The following is a 20811-nucleotide window of genomic DNA, read 5'->3' on the forward strand; positions in this document are numbered from 1 at the left end:
CACATTGTGGTTATATTAGAAAATGTCTATTTTTTCAGGAATATATACTGAAATATGTAAGGATAAACAGAGTTCCTTTAAATGGCAAAGAAAAAGAAAGAAATACAGATAGAAGTTATGGCAAAATCTTCACAATTATTGGCTCTGAATTAGGGGTTGACAAAGTAGCCAGCAGCCTGTTTTTATACGGCTTAATTTCCACATTTAACAAATTGTAAAAGCAACAAAGACCGTACAACAGAAACCAAACGCTGCTCCTGAAGCCTAAAATGTTTACTAGCAGGCCCTTTACAGAAAATATTTGCTGATCCTTTTTCTAAATCATGGCCATGTAAGGCTTTGTTGCACTATTTGTTCTACTTTTGAGTATATTAGAATTTTCTCATAATAAAAGATTTTAAAATATCAATCTCATTCCACAGTAGATAAAAGACTTTAAAATATCAATCTCATTCCACAGTAAAGATTTTAAAATATCTCATTCCCTAAAAATGCTTTAACAGAAACAAACAAAAAACAAAATTTCTCACAATTTGCTGAATATTCAAAATGTACTTTTAAACAATGAATAATGATTCTCATTCAAAAGATATTTGAGTACATTAGGTACTAGGCATTGTTCTAGGGCCAGGAGATACAGATATTATTTTGTCTGAATAAGCCAGATGAAATTCCTTGCCTTCAGAGAATTCTGGCATTGTTATGCTTACTTTTCTTATTTTAATCACAAATATTCTATCTTCCTCCCTTTCAGTATGGTCAAATACATTACCGTGCTCTGACATAAAAACTAAACACTTGTAAGTACATTTGTTTTCACTGTAAATGTAAAATAAATCACTCAACACAAAACTCAGACTAATAAGTATTTTTTAAGCTAATAATTAGACAATACTTACTGGGGATCCAAAGTTGTGTCCAACTTCATGAGCAAAAGTAATGTGAGAGACTTTGGGAGGTACATGAGACCCATAGTTCTGAACAGTAATAATTCCAGTGTTTAAGGACTTCTTCTTACCATCTGAATAGAGTTTACTTTTTTCACATATTCCTCCAGAGCTTCCTAATCCAGAACAAAAAAATGGTTAAGTTAGCACCTATTTCCCCTTATCCCCTAAAAAGGTAATATATGCTATATTAAATGAAAACATTTTATATTTTAATCTAAAATAGAACTGGTACTCAAACGTATCACATATGCGAAAGTTTCTTTGGCCCAAGACTAAGAAGTCACTTCAAATAAAAGTTTTAATGACACTCATAAAGAAACTTCCAGGACTGCGTACACAATCTTCACAAAATGTTCTTCATAATCAAAATGTCCCCCAAATTTTGTTTCCATTAATTTAGGAAAACAAATATTTACATTTCCTTTCAATTTGAATATATCAATATTTACACTGAGTCAAAGTGTACATCCTCTCATCTTTTAAAAAGAAATCTTATGATTTTAAGTTAAATGAAAGTTGAACAAAATATCCTCAAGAAGATTCTGAGAAAGTCACTTCTACAAAAAGCAGTGAGGCACATGAGTACATGTCCTGAGATACAACATACAACGTATTTGTAAAAAAAGAAAATAATTATGTCAAGAAAGTTAAAAAAAAAAAAAAAAAAAGAGGGGGTGGAGGAAAGAAGGAAAAAGAGAATACGGGTGGGAAGGAAGGAAGAGATAGAAAGCAAATGCGGCAAAAGGTTAATGATTGATCAATCTATCAACAATTCACCATTGCTCAGCGCGGTGGCTCATGCCTGTAATCCCAGCACTTCGGGAGGCTGAGGCAGGTGGATCACTTGAGGTCAGAACTTTGAGAGCAGCCTGGCCAACATGGTGAAACCCTATCTCTACTAAAAATACAAAAATTAGCTGCGTGTGGTGTTGCACACCTGTAATCCCAGCTACTCGGGCAGGAGAACTGCCTGAACCTGGGAGGTGGAAGTTGCAGTGAGCTGAGATTGTGCCATGGCACTCCAGCCTGGGTGACACAGTGGGACTCTGTCTTTTATTTAAAAAAAAAAAAAAAAAAAAAAAGATGAAGAATTTCACCGTACTATTCTTGCAACCTTTCCGCAGGCTTGAAATTTTCAAAATAAATTTAAAAACTGAATTATGATTGTTCCAATATGTCTTTAGGGCACTATAAAAATTTAAAAGAAAAGCCATATTTCCACTTAAATATTTTTATCATTTTGTACTTCATCTGTTCATTAACAGTGACTTTAGAATTTAATAGCAAAATGACAGTGCTCTCACAGCTAAAATCAATTATGAGAAATTGGAAAAATAATAATAGGAAAATCAGAAAATGTTTGGTCAATTCATGCCTTTATATAGACATTACATTGGTAAGATTATATTTTCTTTTAATTAACTTTATTATTAAGATTTTCAGTGAGAAGTTATTTAGTTTATATTTATACTTAAAAGTTTTTTCCCTATTTGATTTTTAAACGAAATACAATCAAATGGATAAGGGTATTAAGATAACTGCTCAAATTAGCTTTCTATATACAAGTTATAACAAAGTTACTAAACTGTTTTAAAAAAAAAAAAAGTCTAATATTGCTTCTCCTCCCCTTCCCATTCTGCCCCGCTTCAAAAACAAGTCTAATATTTAGAATCACTAATAAAGCATGTAATAGAACGCAATTCAAAATAGGTCTGCAAGAACGGTATTATACTATGACTGTTGCCTTGCTCCCTTTAAATATAAGAAAACTATATGGCAACAAAACACAAATTTGAATTACTGTTACTATATAATTCAGAAAGCTGAAATGAAAACTGTGTTTCAAAGAAAAGTAAACTAAAAGACTGAGTCATATGCAAATTTAACCCAGTAAGGGGTTGAGAACCTTTATGATATTCAAAATTTACTACCTTTTCTACATTGACAACTGAGTAGAGAGAAAATACCAAATAATTTGTCAGTATTTACTATATTTTCCTAAGCTAGTTCTACTTTTGGAGCTGAGTTCTGAGGAGCACATCATTATTTCTGGAAACCAGAAAATATATAAATAAGTATTCTGTATATAATTATTATTGTACACACAGCATAGTTTTAAACAAATAGTAAATTAATATCCTGCCTTAGTGAAGATTTGTGACGTGCATATTGGTCCAATGCAGTACTGTCAAACTTGAATAAAGCATAGAAGACTCCACACTTCAAATCTTTTATCAGTTAAAAAAAAAAAAAAAGGTAAATAGGCATATTTTAAAATCTCTGATAATATACATTTTTCTGCACTTTTAGGGTCTGGTTAATTTAAGAGAAGAGTATACATAAATTAGAATATACTATTCTGAAATATAGTAATTTATATATTGCTTCTTAAAAACTGTTTTTGGTCTTTATGATTACTGCTTATATGAAAGTTTAAAATAGCCGGGCACAGTGGTTTACACCTGTAATCCCAACACTTTGGGAGGCCGCAGCAGGCGGATCACCTGAGATCAGGAGTTGGAGACCAGCATAGCCAACATGTTGAAACCCCATCTCTACTAAAATTACAAAAATTAGCCAGGCGAAGTGGTACATGCATGTAATCTCAGCTACTCCGGAGGCTGAGGCAGGGGAATCACTTGCACCCGGGAGGCGGAGGTTGCAATGAGCAGAGATCATGCCACTGCACTCAAGCCTGGACAACAGAGCGAGACTCTGTCTCAATCAATCAATCAATCGATCAATGGAAGTTTAATATTTGTTGCAGGCTAATAGCATATGTTGTAGAAACTTAATTATACAGGAAGAAATAAAATACTATTTGTAACTCTGAAAGTTATGGTTTAATTTTTTAAATACCGCAACTAGTTTTGATATGCCAGAAAACTCAGTAAAGAGGTATTACATATACCCACAGCTAAACCATTAACTCAAACTCAATTGCTACATATTTTAAATTTAAGATTTTATTATATATTCATCACTGACAAATATAAGTTGTGAATAACAATGAGAAGGGTGAAATGTTTTAAATTCAGGTCAAAAGTAATTATTGATGAATGAGTCAATAAGCAACAAAGAAGTATAATGACAATTTTCTATCTGCAGGATAGTTTGAGAGCTAAAGTCAGAGTATCCGTCCTAAACTTCAAAACAGACCAACTCCACCCCACTCCCCAAAAAAAAGTCTTAGAAAAAAATACAAGAGTAATATGATACCTTGACATATTCCATAAATACAGTTTTGATGTGAGGAGGCCAAAAACTAATAGTAACATGCTGATCATACAATACTAATCTGAGCAGTAATTCTGGACCAGACCATAGTACTACTCCCAGAAGTGTTACTAGGAAATGTGAGAGCACAGTCATTTGGCTTTCAAGTCTGGAGAGCACTACTCACATGTAATGGGTAGGGATCAAAGATGTTAAATATACAAGGGGTCCAGACAAGCACAAAATGCCAATAGAAAGTGTTCTATTGCAATATTCTAATGATGTAATTTTCCCAACATCTGAAATTATACTTTTAAACTATGGGTTAGGAATAAGCTGTGGGTTTTCCCGAGAATCCTGTGTTAAGTTCTCTACGCTCTCAAATTTTAATATGTAATATCAAACTAAAACATCGAATCTGAAAAAACAGAAGAGACTATTTCTACCAAATGAAATGCCTCAAAAAATGTTCTTCACAAATAGAGGAGTACTAAAGGTTTCAGGACTAACTATAGAGATGAATTCCAAAGCCAGCCTCATTCAATGATCAGGCCGAACTGAGACTCTGTTCATTCAGTTAACTGATAAGACCTGTAGGTAGAAACATGAAGACTCAAAGGAAGAGCAAAGATAGAACTACAATGAAAAAAATAAACAACCAGAAGAAAAATTATTTTCCTGAATTTACAGAGAAAAGACAAGAATCCTGTCTCCCACCTCTCAATCCATTGCTCTTCCCATTATGCCATGACAATTACCCAAAATTATATCAAAATATTATAGCTTAGTATGATTTTAGAACTATTCTCTCTCAAGAAAGAAGAAAACATATTCCATCAATATATAACCTCTACTAAGAAGCAGAAAACATTTCAGCTGCTTATTTGAAACATCTAAGAAAAGGCTAGGATGTCACTGTGTGTGTGTGTGTGTGTGTGTGTGTGTGTGTGTGTGTGGTGTGTGTGTGTGTAGATTTTATTTATACACATATAAAATACCTAGTAATATAATTACCAAATGAACTGAATCTGGAGTCAAAAGGTCCAGATTCCAGATCCTGTTCCACCTCTAGCTGTGTGATATTAGGTTGGTCACAAAGTTTCTGAACACAAGTTTCCCCATCTGTAGAAGGGAGACAATAATACCTACACCTCATAAAGGTATTGAAATAATCAAGACTAAATATATAACATTCCCTGTTTTAGAAAAGAATTAAGTCAAATATGAAACTCAGTTCAGCTAGTAGTAAGGGCAAAGACAAGTGAAGAAGAAAGCTGGCAACGTTATTTCAAGGCAGATAACCTACACTAGAAAAAGCTGGACCAAAGGAACAAAGATCCCTTTTCTTTCCCACTCTGGCCTCTATTCTTCTATGCCTGCCTAGCCCCTCCCCAGCAGCTCTTAGAAGATGGCTTCCAAGAGCTGAAGTTAGGGGTTTAACATAGAGTAATCGAAGCAGACATCTAACGTCTGAAATAAAGAGAGATAATAATATAAAAGGAAAAAAAGCAGAGGCGGGGAAAATGGGGATAGAACGTTGATAACAGGAGTCTCAGTTTTCTATTTTGGTTGCCAATCACCATATTTTTGCTCATGAAGTACACAGGAAGTATCTTGTTTCACCTTTATGAAGACCCTAATAATGAAAATACAGAGGCGGGCGGATCACGAGGTCAGGAGATCGAGACTATCCTGGCTAACATGGGGAAACCCTGTCTCTACTAAAACTACAAAAAATTAGCCTGGCACGGTGGTGGGCGCCTGTAGTTCCAGCTACTCACGAGGCTGAGGCAGGAGAATGGTGTGAACCCAGGAAGTGGAGCTTCCAGTGAGCGGAGATCACGTCACTGCACTCCAGCCTGGGTGACAGAGCAAGACTGTCTCAAAAAAAAAAACAAAAGACAGAAAAGAAAATACAAGTAACAAGCCCCACCATTTTCAATCCAAAACTCTGCCCACCTCAGGAAAATGAGCAGCATCACAAATGGTGATCCAATTATCACAAACAATGAGACATAAACACTGAGTGTCCCCAAAACCCATAACTACAGTTTAATCATGAGGAAAACATCAGACAGATTCCAAATAGAGGACCATTCTAAAATGTACCTGACCAGTACTCCCCAAAACTGTCAGGGGAGGGAGGATGGAGATTTGAGAATACCTAATCTGTTCAATTTTTTGTAAATCTAAAACTGTTCTAAAAAATAAAGCCTACTTTAAAAAAAAATAAGTAGCTGAATCTAAAGACGTGAGAATATCTGAAGATTTAGGAAGAATTTTATCAAATTCCCACAGAATCATTACATCCTTAAATACAATAGTCTATAACTGAAAATGCAAAATGGCAGGAAGTTTTTAGTTTAAGATCAAACTCACTTACCCAGGAGGCATTTTGTGAGCAAGCTTTAGAGACAACAATATTAATGTAGTGCTTCTCAAACTTCAGTGTGCATCAGAATCACTTTGAGAACTTGTTCCAACTAAGACTGCTGGGCTCCACACCTATAGTTTCTGATTCAAGAGACCCGGGTACGGCCTAAGAACTTATATTTCTAACAAGTTCCTAGGTGGTGATGATGGTGCTAGTCCATGGATCACACTTTGAGAACCACTTATTTGAGACTTCAGAACTACCGTATTAATGGATATATACAAATAAAATCATATGAGACCCTGAGTTTTTAATAGTACTTACTAATGAATAGGGAGAAGAAATCACAAACTTTGTGATAAAATCATCCAAACATTGAAGGGGCAAAGAGATTTCAGAGTATAGAAGTTTTACACATGAAAAATCACAGGAAGGAGTGAGCTGTACAATCTGCTGACCAATCCAAGTAACAAAAAAAGCACAGATTATCATAAAAGACAAATATCCAAAAGTACTGCACTATTAATATGCAGCCCATGACATAAACTTGTACTTTAAAATGACATCATGAAATTGAGTACACTTTAAAACACAGAAGAAAAACAAAAGAAGCTATGGCAATTGTAAAAATATTGACTTAAAATAATGACTTTTAAAAAAGGAGAAAGAAATATCAATTAAGGAAAATAAAGAACTACTTAAGATCTTAAAATATACAAAACAAATCAAAGAATAAACTAGTAAGAATAGGAATACAAAAGTTTCTCTTACTCTAGATAAAGCAGAAGGTTTTTTTTTTTTTTAAAAGATAGAAATGAATTATCAGAAGGAGAATTTGTTGTATATAGCTCAGAAGATAATATACTATTGATTAAACTCTACTTGGCACAATTTATATTCAAAGAGCCTGGGGTCCTTTCCACTCATCTTTCAATTAATAAATTTGGACTTCTAAACTAGGAAACTGAATTTATACAGTAAATCACAGCTCCTCCACAACACTCCACCCCCACTGTAATAGGAAGGGTATTGCCCCATCCCAACATTATCAATGACAATAGCTTTCATAGCTAAGGCAGAAACTCAGCAGAGTATGAACCCAGGTGATGATGTCAATGGAGCTGTGGGTACCAGGGACTTCCTGCCTACATCTCTTTCATGCAGTGCTTCCCTTTTATTCGAATAAAGGCTAGAAATAAAATAATAAAGGTAGGCTTTCTTTTCTTTCTACCTGCCACTCTTGATGAGGATTTCTCTGCTCTTTATCTCACTACAGAAGAGAGAGCAAGACACAGTTTTCCTCTTTTGATTCTAAGTACCCTATTTTGGGGAAATATATAACATTTATTAACTTTTGTGGAAAAATTAAATTTCCCTTTGGGTTTCAGAATTACCACTTTTTCTCACAAAATTATTTATTTCATTTGGTCTATTCAAATGTCGGGAATCAGGATATTTCCCTATATGCATTTCAAAATAAAAAGCTCCTTCATCTATTGTGCCTTTTCCATTATGCTTATGAGTCTTGCCTAACTCATGTAGCATAAATTAAAATATTGTAAGGCATCACTTTCTCCTATACTTTGAAAATTCAACATTCCCTGAAAACTCCTCTTTGTTTCAAGTAGTAAGTTAAGACATATTTAATATGATAAACTACCTGAAGGTGCTCCAACCCAAGCCAGACCAAGTACGCCATCATCAAAATCTCGGTCTGTGAAGACATAGGCCAAACAGTAGTCATCATGATTCTGCTCAGAATTCAATTCCAGAAACTTCTCCACACCAATATTTGGGAAACGGAAAGGATTTGTAGGGTCCTTCTCATCAGCAGTTGTATTGATCTAAAATCCAAAACAATAATTTAGTAAGTAATTAATGTTAGCAGAGCTTTAGTGTAAATGTCTGCTCACCTTCTTCTGCATATACCTGGACAATATGCTCCTATGGAAATCAGGCCTGAATTAAGGCTTCTAAGGTTGTTCCCACTGCCCACATCCCTGAGCTGATCACAGAAGGCAAAACAACAACAACAAATAAAAAAGATTTCTGAGCAAGTATTCACCAGATTCCTGAACACTGAACACTTGGGAAGAAAAAACAAGTTTTGCTTTCGAAAGCTCAGTAAAGGAAGTATAGTTTCTCAAATTTAATTATCTGAACAAGTCTCCTTTAGTCCTAATCTCCTACATATGGTGACACCTACAAGGATATAAAACCCTGTACTTTAGCTAATTACTAGAATATAAAATAGGTATCAGACCCAAGACTGTCAGTTCAGCAGACAAATCATTTTCCTGGTTTTCCTTGCCTAGAGAGTCACATGGGCCAAACCAAACTAACTGCAAATTTATTTTTTTTTTCCTGATTGTGGGCAAGAATTTTGCTTTCTAATTCAAATTCACTTCTTTTACTATTTCAAACTGAGTTATTTCAGAATGTTTCTTTTGACACTTAGCTACTATACTCCTACCACAGGTTCCTCCTGCGGAATCTGAATAATCTGTTCCAATACCAGACTTCTATTAAACAAAAGCTTTTATTTATTAGCCCCTGCATCCTTTCAGAGACCTGTCTGTCTCCTATGAAGTCCTAGAACAATTTGGCTTTCCCCAGGTAAGCTAAGGCATTACAATATGAAAGTAAATGTTTTTACTGAAAGGCAAACCTCAGTCTATTTGAAAATGTTGGCAATAAGAGGATCACATAATGGTTGATACAACAAGAATTACAGGTCTCTTTATGACCCGTACTCTCCAGTAAAACCAAGAGGCTCAGAAGCAGGAAGGCAAAAACACCATTGACGGCAACTGCTTAAGAATGGATTTTAGAACATCTGGTTTATCTATTAACAATTAACCAAAAACAATCAGTTACAGCCATTTAACACCAAAAAAATTCAAAAGCAAACACACTGTATTTTACAGATACTCCATGCTTGAAGACATGCTGTAGATGGCTTTCTCCCACTAAATATAAAAACAAAATTTCCTAGTAATTTTCTAATACTGGCTATAAATAAAAATTGCATCTAAGGCCAGGCACGGTGGCTCATGCCTGTAATCCCAGCACTTTGGGAGGCCAAGGCGGGCGGATCACCTGAGGTCAGGAGTTCAAGACCAGCCTGGCCAACATGATGAAACCCTGTATCTACAAAAATACAAAATTAGCCAGGCATGATGGCGGGTGCCTGTAATCCCTGTAATCCCTGTAATCCCAGCTACTTGGGAGGCTAAGGTGGGAGAATCGCTTGAAACCGGAAGGCAGAGGCTGCAGTGAGCCAAGACTGCACCATTGAACTCCAGCTTGGGCGACAGAGTGATACTCCTTCTCGAAAAAAAAAGAAAAAATTGCATCTAAATTGTAATTACCTATTATTTAAATGGCTTATTAATATTTGCTGACAGAATATAAATTTTAAATTAATAGGTTGTGAACAACCTTCAACAGATAAAACTTTATTAAAGTTTTAATAAGAGTTAAGGTCTAAAAACAACCAACTACCACATTATTTACTTATACACATGCATTTCTTCATAATACAAATCATTTTCCTCAAAGGGCATCACTAAAATGTGTTGAGGTGTTCTCTACTTTTCATTACTTGCATTTTACTGCTCTGCCTACTAAACAGCAACACTTAATACTTCTTATCATTGTTACTTGCTCATTTAAGGATTTATATTGCTCACAGAATACATGAAAGCAATTAATTATGAACAATTCTTATACTGTAAATCAGTAAATCATATTTCACCTTAAGAAAATTCAATTTAAGATTTAATCATACTACTTCTAAATTTAAGGACTACCTACAGCTATGTGGCTGAATGTATATACTAAAATTTTCTAGTATAGACATTTTATCTAACCATATTTGAAGAAAACTAGGAAAGCATAAATATTAAGGAACCCTGCAGCAAATACTTTTGTGAAAGGATGATTTTTTTAAGTTCGGTTGTTTATTTAGTGTATAAATACTGTTTCTTAAAAAGCTATACATATATATTTAGAATATTCAGAAATTTTTTGAAAAAATAGCCTAAATTTGTCAGTAATTTATTTATTTACCTGTAATTTATAACATTAAAACTAATACTATGTGACCCTATGGCTCTAGATCAGCTTTTCTCAAAATGCCTAAAGTATTTTGGAATCTGTTCATGTTAATATATTTTTTCTAAAAAAAAAGTTTCATGGTCAAAAATTTAGAAACATATGGGTTTCTTTCCTGAAGACTTCTCAAAACTTGATATATGTTACTGTGAGTTGTGAATTTTCAAGAAGATTATAGTATTAAGGGTTTTTCCAACTTCCGATTTTATTTAAACACTGTATTTATCCTCTTTCTCCCCTGGAACACCAAATGGAACACACAGTGAAAAATATTGCACAAAGCAAATTTTAGGAAACTGAGGGATAATGTTAGGGGGAAAAAGTCAAGTACTATATCCGTAGTCATTGAAGAGTCAGAGCTTTCTTAATAATATGTTAATCAGACAGACTGAAAACACACTTTACCTCTATTGAAGTCTGGATTAAGACCTTACACATTTAATTCTTAAATCATAAACCCAAGTATCTGTGTGTATGTACATGTGTAAATGCCAGGAGTAAAAAACTGCATCAACAGATACAATTTAATTTAAATTATTTAATTCATAAAGATAAAATTAAAAGCAAGCTTTTTTGTGTGTGTGTAAACATGGTCTGGATTGTTGCACTTTTTAAGTGTTTTTAACTATTTAAGTTCCTTACTCTTATGCGTTTCACCATGAAACTGATGTTACGGATCCCGGAGAAGTCTGTGGTCTGGTAAATTGTATCAATCGCTTTAACATGACTGGATATCTATGATTTAAAAAAAAGAACATTTTAGAGGCAATGTTGAAAGATGAAAAAGATTATAAATTTCCATTTTCAAAATCAATAATTATTCATGTCCCACCACATTCACATTTTAAAATGTCAACATTATATACTGGACAGAAACATGAAAAAGATTAGTGAGTTGCGCTGACAGGGGAGATTCTATTTTCTTTTCCAGACTCCTCTGGCCAACAACAAACATACCCACTTGCTTTTTTTGTTTTTTTTTTTTTGGAGACAGAGTCTTGCTCTGTTGCCCAGGCTAGAGTGCAGTGCTGCAATCTTGGCTCACTGCAACCTCTGCCTCCCAGATTCAAGTGATCCCCCTGCCTCAGCCTCCCGAATAGCTGGGATTACAGGCGCCTACCACCATGCCCAGCTAATTTTTGTATTTTTAGTAGAGACAGGTTTTACTATGTTGGCCAGTCTGGTCTCCAACTCCTGACCTCAAGTGATCCACCCACCTCAGCCTCCCAAAGTGCTGGCATTACAGGCATGAGTCACCACAACCGGCCCAAACATACACTCTTGTTTCAGTCACATAAAAGTTTTGTTTCCTCAATCCAATCCTACAATGTCACACGTTCATTCCTTTTCACGTACATCCTATGCCTGGAGTATCTTTCTCTATTTATCCTTCGGACTCAGCTCAAACATTTTTATAAAAACTTCCCTGACAGTTCAGGACACACAGTCATTCCCTGACTTTAATCCTTCTATTGCTGCGCTAGTACACATTCTGTAAGCTTTGTTGACCACTTTCTATATTCTTGGCACTGTTTTAGGCAATGGGGATATAGTGGTGAACAAAATACAGAAGGTCCCTATAAATTTACAGAGGCTTACTTTAGTAGGGGAAGAAAAGAGGGAGATAATACAAGTATAATAAATATACATTCAGATTTTGCTAAATTCTACAAGGAGATAAACGATGATAAACCCAAAAGCATCCGTTTACCTAGCTGACCCCCAACTAAACTTTCTAGCTTCTAAACCACTCTGTAGACAACCTTCCTAACTTCATTTACAAAAAGTACTCTTGCTACGATTTGTGTAAAAACATATATGTATACTCTCAAAGTTATTTTCAAAGAAACTGTAAAAACATAAAACAAGATGGTCAAGTAAAAGCATTAACAATAATCACTTCAAAGGTAGCCCAGGCTGCCAAACACTGCTAATGAAATTCCTAGCTGTGCTCATAGGGCTCATTATAAATTCATGGTATTTTTGTCTTGAAATGTATTTCTTCCTTGGTAAATCCTAGAAAATCTCCTACCTCATTAACTATTACGTTTTTCCTCACTAGCTTCTCTTCCTCAACCTATTCACCATATACAGATAGCTCCAATTTCTTCTCCTTTGGTTTCATTCTTTCCACATTCAATCTCTCAAGGCAACCCTTCCCTCAAGCTCTAGTTTCACATTTTCAAAATCCTAAGGGAAGAACCACCCAGCTTTTACACATGTTTAAAAATAAGTTCATCCTCACCACCAAAATGAATCATTTATACTAGTGGTACCTCCATCTTCTCCATTTCAAATCCTTTCAGACAAAAGTTCATTCATCAAATTCTTACTGGGTACCTTCAACACGAAGGACATTTTGAAGGGTACCCGCAAAATATTTATACTTTAATGAGGGTTGAGAAGACACAAGTGCAAGTAATAATGTAACTAAGAAAGTGCTACATACAGTAAAAATACAGAATATAATTAAATACTTCCAGTTGGAAGGATTCCTCCATCTTTCCGTCCTTTAAGACCACAAATGAAAATTCAACTCCCTTTCCAAAGCTAAACTTCAGTGTCATCATCTCCTTCAGGAAATCATTATCTTACCCCTGTCTTTTGACACTAAAATATCCCAACTAGTCTTTCAGTTATCCATGTACTTATCTTACACATTTTATCACGTCACAACTGAAAATGCATACTTTTTCCCAAAAAGAGAATATACTAACTTAAATTTGTAAAGGAAAGAAAAGGTATTATAAAACAATATGGGAGGGGCGGAGCAAGATGGCCGAATAGGAGCAGCTCCAGTCTTCAACTCCCAGCGCCAGCGACACAGAAGACCGGTGATTTCGGCATTTTCAACTGAGCCTCTGCTGCTGTTACCCAGGCAAACAGGGTCTGGAGTGGACCTCAAGCAATCTCCAACAGACCTACAGCTGAGGGTCCTGACTGTTAGAAGGAAAACTATCAAACAGGAAGGACACCTACACCAAAACCCCATCAGTACATCACCATCATCAAAGACCAGAGGCAGATAAAACCACAAAGATGGGGAAAAAGCAGGGCAGAAAAGCTGGAAATTCAAAAAACAAGAGCGCATCTCCCCCGGCAAAGGAGCGCAGCTCATCGCCAGCAACGGATCAAAGCTGGACGGAGAATGACTTTGACGAGATGAGAGAAGAAGGCTTCAGTCCATCAAATTTCTCAGAGCTAAAGGAGGAATTACGTACCCAGCGCAAAGAAACTAAAAATCTTGAAAAAAAAGTGGAAGAATTGACGGCTAGACTAATTAATGCAGAGAAGGTCATAAACGAAATGAAAGAGATGAAAACCATGACACGAGAAATACGTGACAAATGCACAAGCTTCAGTAACCGACTCGATCAACTGGAAGAAAGAGTATCAGCAATTGAGGATCAAATGAATGAAATGAAGCGAGAAGAGAAACCAAAAGAAAAAAGAAGAAAAAGAAATGAACAAAGCCTGCAAGAAGTATGGGATTATGTAAAAAGACCAAATCTACGTCTGATTGGGGTGCCTGAAAGTGAGGGGGAAAATGGAACCAAGTTGGAAAACACTCTTCAGGATATCATCCAGGAGAACTTCCCCAACCTAGTAGGGCAGGCCAACATTCAAATCCAGGAAATACAGAGAACGCCACAAAGATACTCCTCGAGAAGAGCAACTCCAAGGCACATAATTGCCAGATTCACCAAAGTTGAAATGAAGGAAAAAATCTTAAGGGCAGCCAGAGAGAAAGGTCGGGTTACCCACAAAGGGAAGCCCATCAGACTCACAGCAGATCTCTCGGCAGAAACTCTCCAAGCCAGAAGAGAGTGGGGGCCAATATTCAACATTCTTAAACAATATGGGAACTACTAAAATAGCGCATAATCAGAAATACCTGAGCAATCACAGCTTCTCGTGTTCCGTAATATTTAAAAAACAAATGATCAGTCTGAATATAAAGCTGACAAGTATTTTTTTCAGCTGAAGTTGTACGTTTTTTCCTCAGGAGTTCTGGACCATTAGCAGCATGTTCTTCTTGAGGTATCTATACATCAAAAAGAGTCATTTTTGATAATTAGCATGCTTTAATACTATCATTTTATCTAATTAAGAATACATACTATAAACAATTTCTTAGTCTGCTTTATATAACACCATAGGTATTTCTGCTGTCATTAAAAGTTCCTAAAATCACTGTCTCATAATCTTCTCCATATAGATAATTTACTGTCTATTCAAGGAACTCCTTCACTTTTAAACATTTTCAAAACATATATTTTAATATGTATTCATTTAAATCTAAAGCGAGTTGTGTAATAGCTTATAATACTTTGATATCTTCTCTACCTCACATCTAACACCCATCTACCATCCAGTTCTGTCAAGTTTATCTCTTAAATACCTAAGGTATCTACCCATTATTTCTGGCTCCACCACTCTAGCCCAAGCTACCATTACTTCTTATCTAGAATACTGTAGTAAAATCAATTTAATCAACCAATAGCCACTAATGGCCTTAGATCTCTTCTCCATACTGCAATCTTTTCAAACTGCAAATTTGAATAGGTCATCCACCTCAATAATGTATTTCAATGACTTCCTATTGCTCTAAAGATTAAGCCCAATATTCTTTACATGCTCCCCCAAATATCAACATTGCACAGCCTCTACTTAACTATGCAGCTTTTCTCATTCCATATTACTTCACAAAGAAACCCTGTTATGTTACCCAACTCTAGCTGTCTGTGGTACAGCTATACACGCTTTCTTTCCAATCCTCCAACACACAGTCTATCTCCTGCCACAGTCTTTGCACATGCTGACACTACCTATTCTGATCCTGTTAATGGCTTCCTTCTTCCTTTAGACTTCGAGAAGGTCAATTTATCCATTATACCACTCCACAGAACCATATACCAATGTCTCTTACACAGTGCAACCTTACATTTATTTGTGGGATTATTTAATTTCTGTCCACATCCCACTTCACCCACTAGAATGTAAGTTCTGGAAAGAAGAAATTATCTCTGTTTGATCCTCACTGTAATGCTACCACCTAACAAAGACTTGGCAGCAAAAAGTACACACTATTTTTTTTTTTTTTTTTGAGACAAGCGTCTCACTCTGTCGCCCAGGCTGGAGTGCAGTGGCGCGATCTTGGCTCACTGCAAGCTCCGCCTCCCGGGTTCACGCCATTCTCCCGTCTCTGCCTCAGGAGTGGCTGGGACTACAGGTGCCCGTCACCACGCCTGGCTAATTTTGTTTTCAAATTTTTAGAAGAGACAGGGTTTCACCATGTTAGCCAGGATGATCTCGATCTCCTGACTTTATGATCCGCCCTCCTTGGCCTCCCAAAGTGCTAGGATTACAGGCATGAGCCACCACACCCACCAAGTATTTCTTTTGAGAGTCTCGCTCTGTTACCCAGGCTGGACTGCAGTGGCATGATCACAGCTCAATGCAGCCTTAAACTCCTGGGCTCAAACAATCCTCCCGCCTAAGCTTCCCAAGTAGCTGGGACTATAAGCATGTATCACCATGCCTGGCTAATTTTTTTTATAGAGACGGAGGTCGTCCTATGTTGCCCAGGCTGGTCATGAGCTCCTGATCTCAAGTAATCCTCCTGTCTCAGCTCTCCGAAGTACTGGGATTATAGGCATGAGCCACTGTGCCTGGCCTCAATAAGTATTTCTTCAAAGAATTACCACTGCTATTGAATCCAAAGAGTCAAACATATGTAAACACCTAAAAGGATCATCTTAAATATTTTTGATGGCACAGTAATATAGAACCCAAATTGAATTTTAAATCACAATTTCTTCTTCCTTGACATTTCCTTCTCCCTTAATAATTCCATGTGAACATACACAAAATGAAAAATTTGTATTATATCCCATACACACAAAAAAGCGTAACTATGTGAAATGATAGAAATGTTTATTTGCTTCACTATAGTAACCATTTTGACTATCTACATGTATCTCATAACATCATGTAGTATACCTGATATATACACAATAAAACTCATTTTTAAAACAATTTGTATTATTCATGGGTACCAATACTACTGAAATAGTGTAACATGTGGGGGAACTGTCCCCAAAGCCTACCTTGAATACTATTCTACTCAGGATTTTCATTTAGATGGTCTCCAGGTCTCAGTTAACACAGTTTGTAAATGACTCAAATATTGAGAAGTATTTCAAATCCACGTATTTGTGAAATGCAGTTAATATTTACAATCCTGTTATTCTACACAAAAAGGAATTTATTTTAGCTAATGTTGAAGTTTTATATATGCAAGATTTTCTACTCCAGACCAAAAAAAAAAAAAAAAAAACTGGATGCTTTAATATGAAAATCCTATTTAAAGAAAGGTTTTAAATAAGAAATCAGTCTGAAATATGAAAAAGTGCTTTGTAGTATACAGTAAAAATTAATTTAAAATTATCTAACGTGTTCTTTATTCAATACTTCATCTACAAGTTAGCATTTGAGCCTGCAATCTTTTCACCAGGAAAAAAACTACTTCCAGTGTGTCAGATGGTTATATATTCCATTTGAAATGTGTTAATTTTACTTTTATCTATTTTTCTGAGTACAGCATCCTAGAGGAGGGTAGTTTCTCTGTTTCAGCATATCCTACTGTCTTTTGGTTTCAACTGTTTCCAATGAGAAATGAGCTGCTATGTTTTCTGTTGCTTTTTTAAGAGTGGTTAAACTTTTTCTCACTGGTTGCTTTTAAGATTATATCTTGGGCTTTCAGACTTCTCAAATAATGTGCTATGGTATTGTTTTCACTGTAAAGTATTTATCCTGTCCTAATTACAGGGCTTAATGAATTTGTTGTTTGATATCTCTCTGTTACATTTGAAAAATTCTCAGCCATTACCTGTCCTTACTTGACTCTCCATTTTCCTCCTTCTAGGACATCAATTACATAATACATATATTAGACTTTCTGAATGTATCATCTATTTCTCTTATGCTCTTTTCTGTATTTTCCATCCTTTTCTTAGCAATTGGCTCTATTTTCTTATATTATCCAAATCTAAATCCATCAAATTCCTAATTTTTGTTGTTATATTTGTCAATTCTAAATTTCCCATCAGTTCTTTTCTTAATTTTCAATTTTCTGCTAAAATTTTAAATTTAGTCTTTATGACTTGAATATATTAAAGTCTGTGTCAGATAATTTTCTTATCCAGGTACCATTTCCTTTGTCGGTTAACTCTCTTGTTCTTCCATCATGTTGTTTTGTTAGTTCATATACTGGTTACATTGAACTGAGTGCCAGGCTATGTATATGGATAACCACAAATTTAATGTGAGGTTGTGACTGACACCTTTCTCAAAAGATTTACTTTCACTTCTAGTAAGCAGAGTTAGGCTCGGTGCACTAGTAATCCTGCATCATCTTAATCCAATCAGGGACTGAGATGTGGTGTGAAACTTTAATCCCTGTGAGGAGAGGTTGAACATTTTATGATTTATACCCTTACTCTTAGGGAGTAGTCCTTCAAGGTCCCAACCAATAGCTCTTCTGCGCAGATCCTAAACAATATTTTCATCCTCAACCTAATAAATCTGCACAGTTCTACTCTCCCTCTCAGTCTCTCAGCTACCTCCTCAGAAACTCAAAGACACACCTGGAGAAAAGGTAGAACCAAATACCAGGATCACCATTCTAGGTGTATACTTTTTTCTAAGATCTTGGTCCCATACTACTTCACAGTCATGTTATCTTTCCAATGCCTTCAAATAAATACATACAAATATACAAAACACATATATGGAGATATACATATACAAATAAAAATAAAATATTTTTATTTTCAGGCCAGGTTGCTTTATATTAGTTGTACTAATCAGTTGTTCTCTACTTCTTAAAAACAATTCTTTATTAATTTTATACTTTGTGAACCCATAATATTTTATACAAACTTTATAACTTGCCTTCACTTTAAGATGCCTTTTATTTTTAATATTCATGTAGTAAAATATATTCATCTTTTTTATACTGAAAAGTTTTATGTTTTCAAAACATTTCTCCAGATCAAAATCCAAAATATTTTATAACATCTTTTGTGAAGTGTGTTTTCAAATGTTTTGCCCATTATCTATTAAATTTTTTTATTTTTAAATTTTGTGGGTACATAATAGGTATATATATTTATGGGGTACATAAGATATATAATACTTTGATACAGTACTGCAATGTGGAAATCACATCATGTTAAATGGTGAGCCCATCCCCTCAAGCATTTATCCTTTTTGTTACAAAAAATACAATTACACTCTTTTAGTTACTTTAAAATGTACAATTTAATTATTATTGACTATAGTTGCCCTGCTGTGCTTTCAAATACTAGGTCTTATTCATTCTTTCTAACATGTTTTTGTGCCCATTAACCATCCCCACTTCCCCCACCACTGCTCTAATACTTATTACACCCTCTAGTAACCATCCTTCTACTCTCTATCTCCATGAGTTCAATTATTTTAATTTTTAGCTCCTACAAATAAGTGAGAATACGTGAAGTTTGTCTTTCTGTGCCTAGCTTATTACACTTAACATAACGACCTCCAGTTCCATCCATGTTGTCACAAATCACAGAATCTAATTCTGTTTTATGGCTAAACAGTACTCTATTGTGTATATGTACCACATTTTCTTTATCCATTCATCTATTAACGGACACTTAGGCTGCTTCCAAATCCTGCCTTTGTGAACAGTGCTGCAACAAACATGGGAGTGCAGCTATCTATATGATATATCTCTTTGGGTAGATCTGCAGCAGGGCGATTGCTGGATTATGGTAGTTCTATTTTTAGTTTGTTGAGGAACCTCCAAACTATTCTCCATTGTAGTTGTACTAATTTGCATTCCCACCAACAGTGTATGAGGGTTTCCTTTTCCCCGCATCCTCACCAGCATTTGTTATTGCCTGTCTTTTGGATAAAAGCAATTTTTACTGGGGTGAGACGATATTTCATTGTAATTTTTATTTGCATTTCTCTGAGGATCAATGATGTTGAGCACCTTTTCATATGCGTGTTTGCCATTTGTATGTCTTTTAGGAAATGTCTCTTCAGATATTTTGGCCATTTTTTAATCAGATTAGATTTTTTTCTATATAGTTATTTCAGCTCCTTATATATTCTGGTTATTAATCCCGTCAGACAAGTAGTTTGCAAATATTTTCTCCCATTCTGTGGGTTGTCTCTTCACTTTGTTAATTGTATCCTTTGCTGAGCCGAAGCTTTTAACTTGATGTGATCCATTTGTCCATTTTTGCTTTGGTTGCCTGTGCTTATGGGGTTTTACTCAATAAATTTTTGTCCACATAAAAGTGGGGAGTTTCTTCAATGTTTTCTTGTAGCAGTCTCACAGTTGAGCACTTAAATTTAAGTCTTAATTCATTTTTATTCGATTGTTGTATATGATGAGAAATAGAGGTCTAGTTTCATTCCTCTGCATACCGATACCCAGTTTTCCCAGCACCATTTATTGAAGAGATTATCTTTACCCCAATGTGAGTTTTTGGCGCCACTGTAAAAAATGCACTGTAGGTGTATCAATTTGTTTCTGAGGTCTCTATTCTGTTCCATGGGTCTATGTGTCTGTTTTCATGCCAGTGCCATGTTGTTCGGTTATTACAGCTCTACAGTATAATCTGAAGTCAGGTAATATGATTCCTCCAATTTTGTTCTTTTTGCTCAGGACAGCATTGGTCATTCTGAGTTTCTTCTGGCTCCATAAAACATTTCAAGTGGTTTTTTCTATTTCTGTGAAGAATGACAATGGTATTTTGGTAGCAACTGTATTGCTTTTTGTAATATGAACATTTTAACAACACTGATTCTTCCAATATATGAACATAGAATGTCCTTCCATTTTTTTGTGTCCTCTTCGATTTCTTTCATCAGTGTTTTATACTTTTCATTGTAGAGATTTTTCACTTCTTTGGTTAATTCCTAGGTATGTAACTTTATTTGTGGTTATTGCAAATAGAATTGCTTTTCTTTTTCAGACTGTTATTGGAAACAACAGTAGAAATGCTACTGATTTTTTTTGGTTGACTTTGTATCCTGCAACTTTACTGTATTTGTTTGTCAGTTCTAATAGTTTTTTGGTGGAGTCTTCAGGTTTTT

The 20811-nt window shown here is 35.3% G+C and overlaps 1 protein-coding gene across 2 annotated transcripts in view; it reads right to left on the reverse strand.

Annotated features, from left to right (window-relative positions):
- Positions 1-20811, reverse strand: part of ADAM10 (ADAM metallopeptidase domain 10) — a 155795-nt gene that overhangs the window by 36932 nt on the left and 98052 nt on the right. Inside the window, exons 6-9 of one of the 2 annotated variants that reach the window (XM_025389930.1) lie at positions 14552-14701; positions 11299-11391; positions 8201-8384; positions 900-1063 (exon numbers count right to left, since the gene is read on the reverse strand). In XM_025389930.1, the coding sequence (XP_025245715.1) occupies positions 900-1063; positions 8201-8384; positions 11299-11391; positions 14552-14701 (591 nt within the window). The remainder of the gene's footprint in view (positions 1-899; positions 1064-8200; positions 8385-11298; positions 11392-14551; positions 14702-20811) is intronic. The other variant, XM_025389931.1, reaches the window with a different exon arrangement.

The sequence above is a fragment of the Theropithecus gelada genome, chromosome 7a (assembly GCF_003255815.1).
Source record: "Theropithecus gelada isolate Dixy chromosome 7a, Tgel_1.0, whole genome shotgun sequence".
NCBI classification, from domain to species: Eukaryota; Metazoa; Chordata; class Mammalia; order Primates; family Cercopithecidae; genus Theropithecus; species Theropithecus gelada.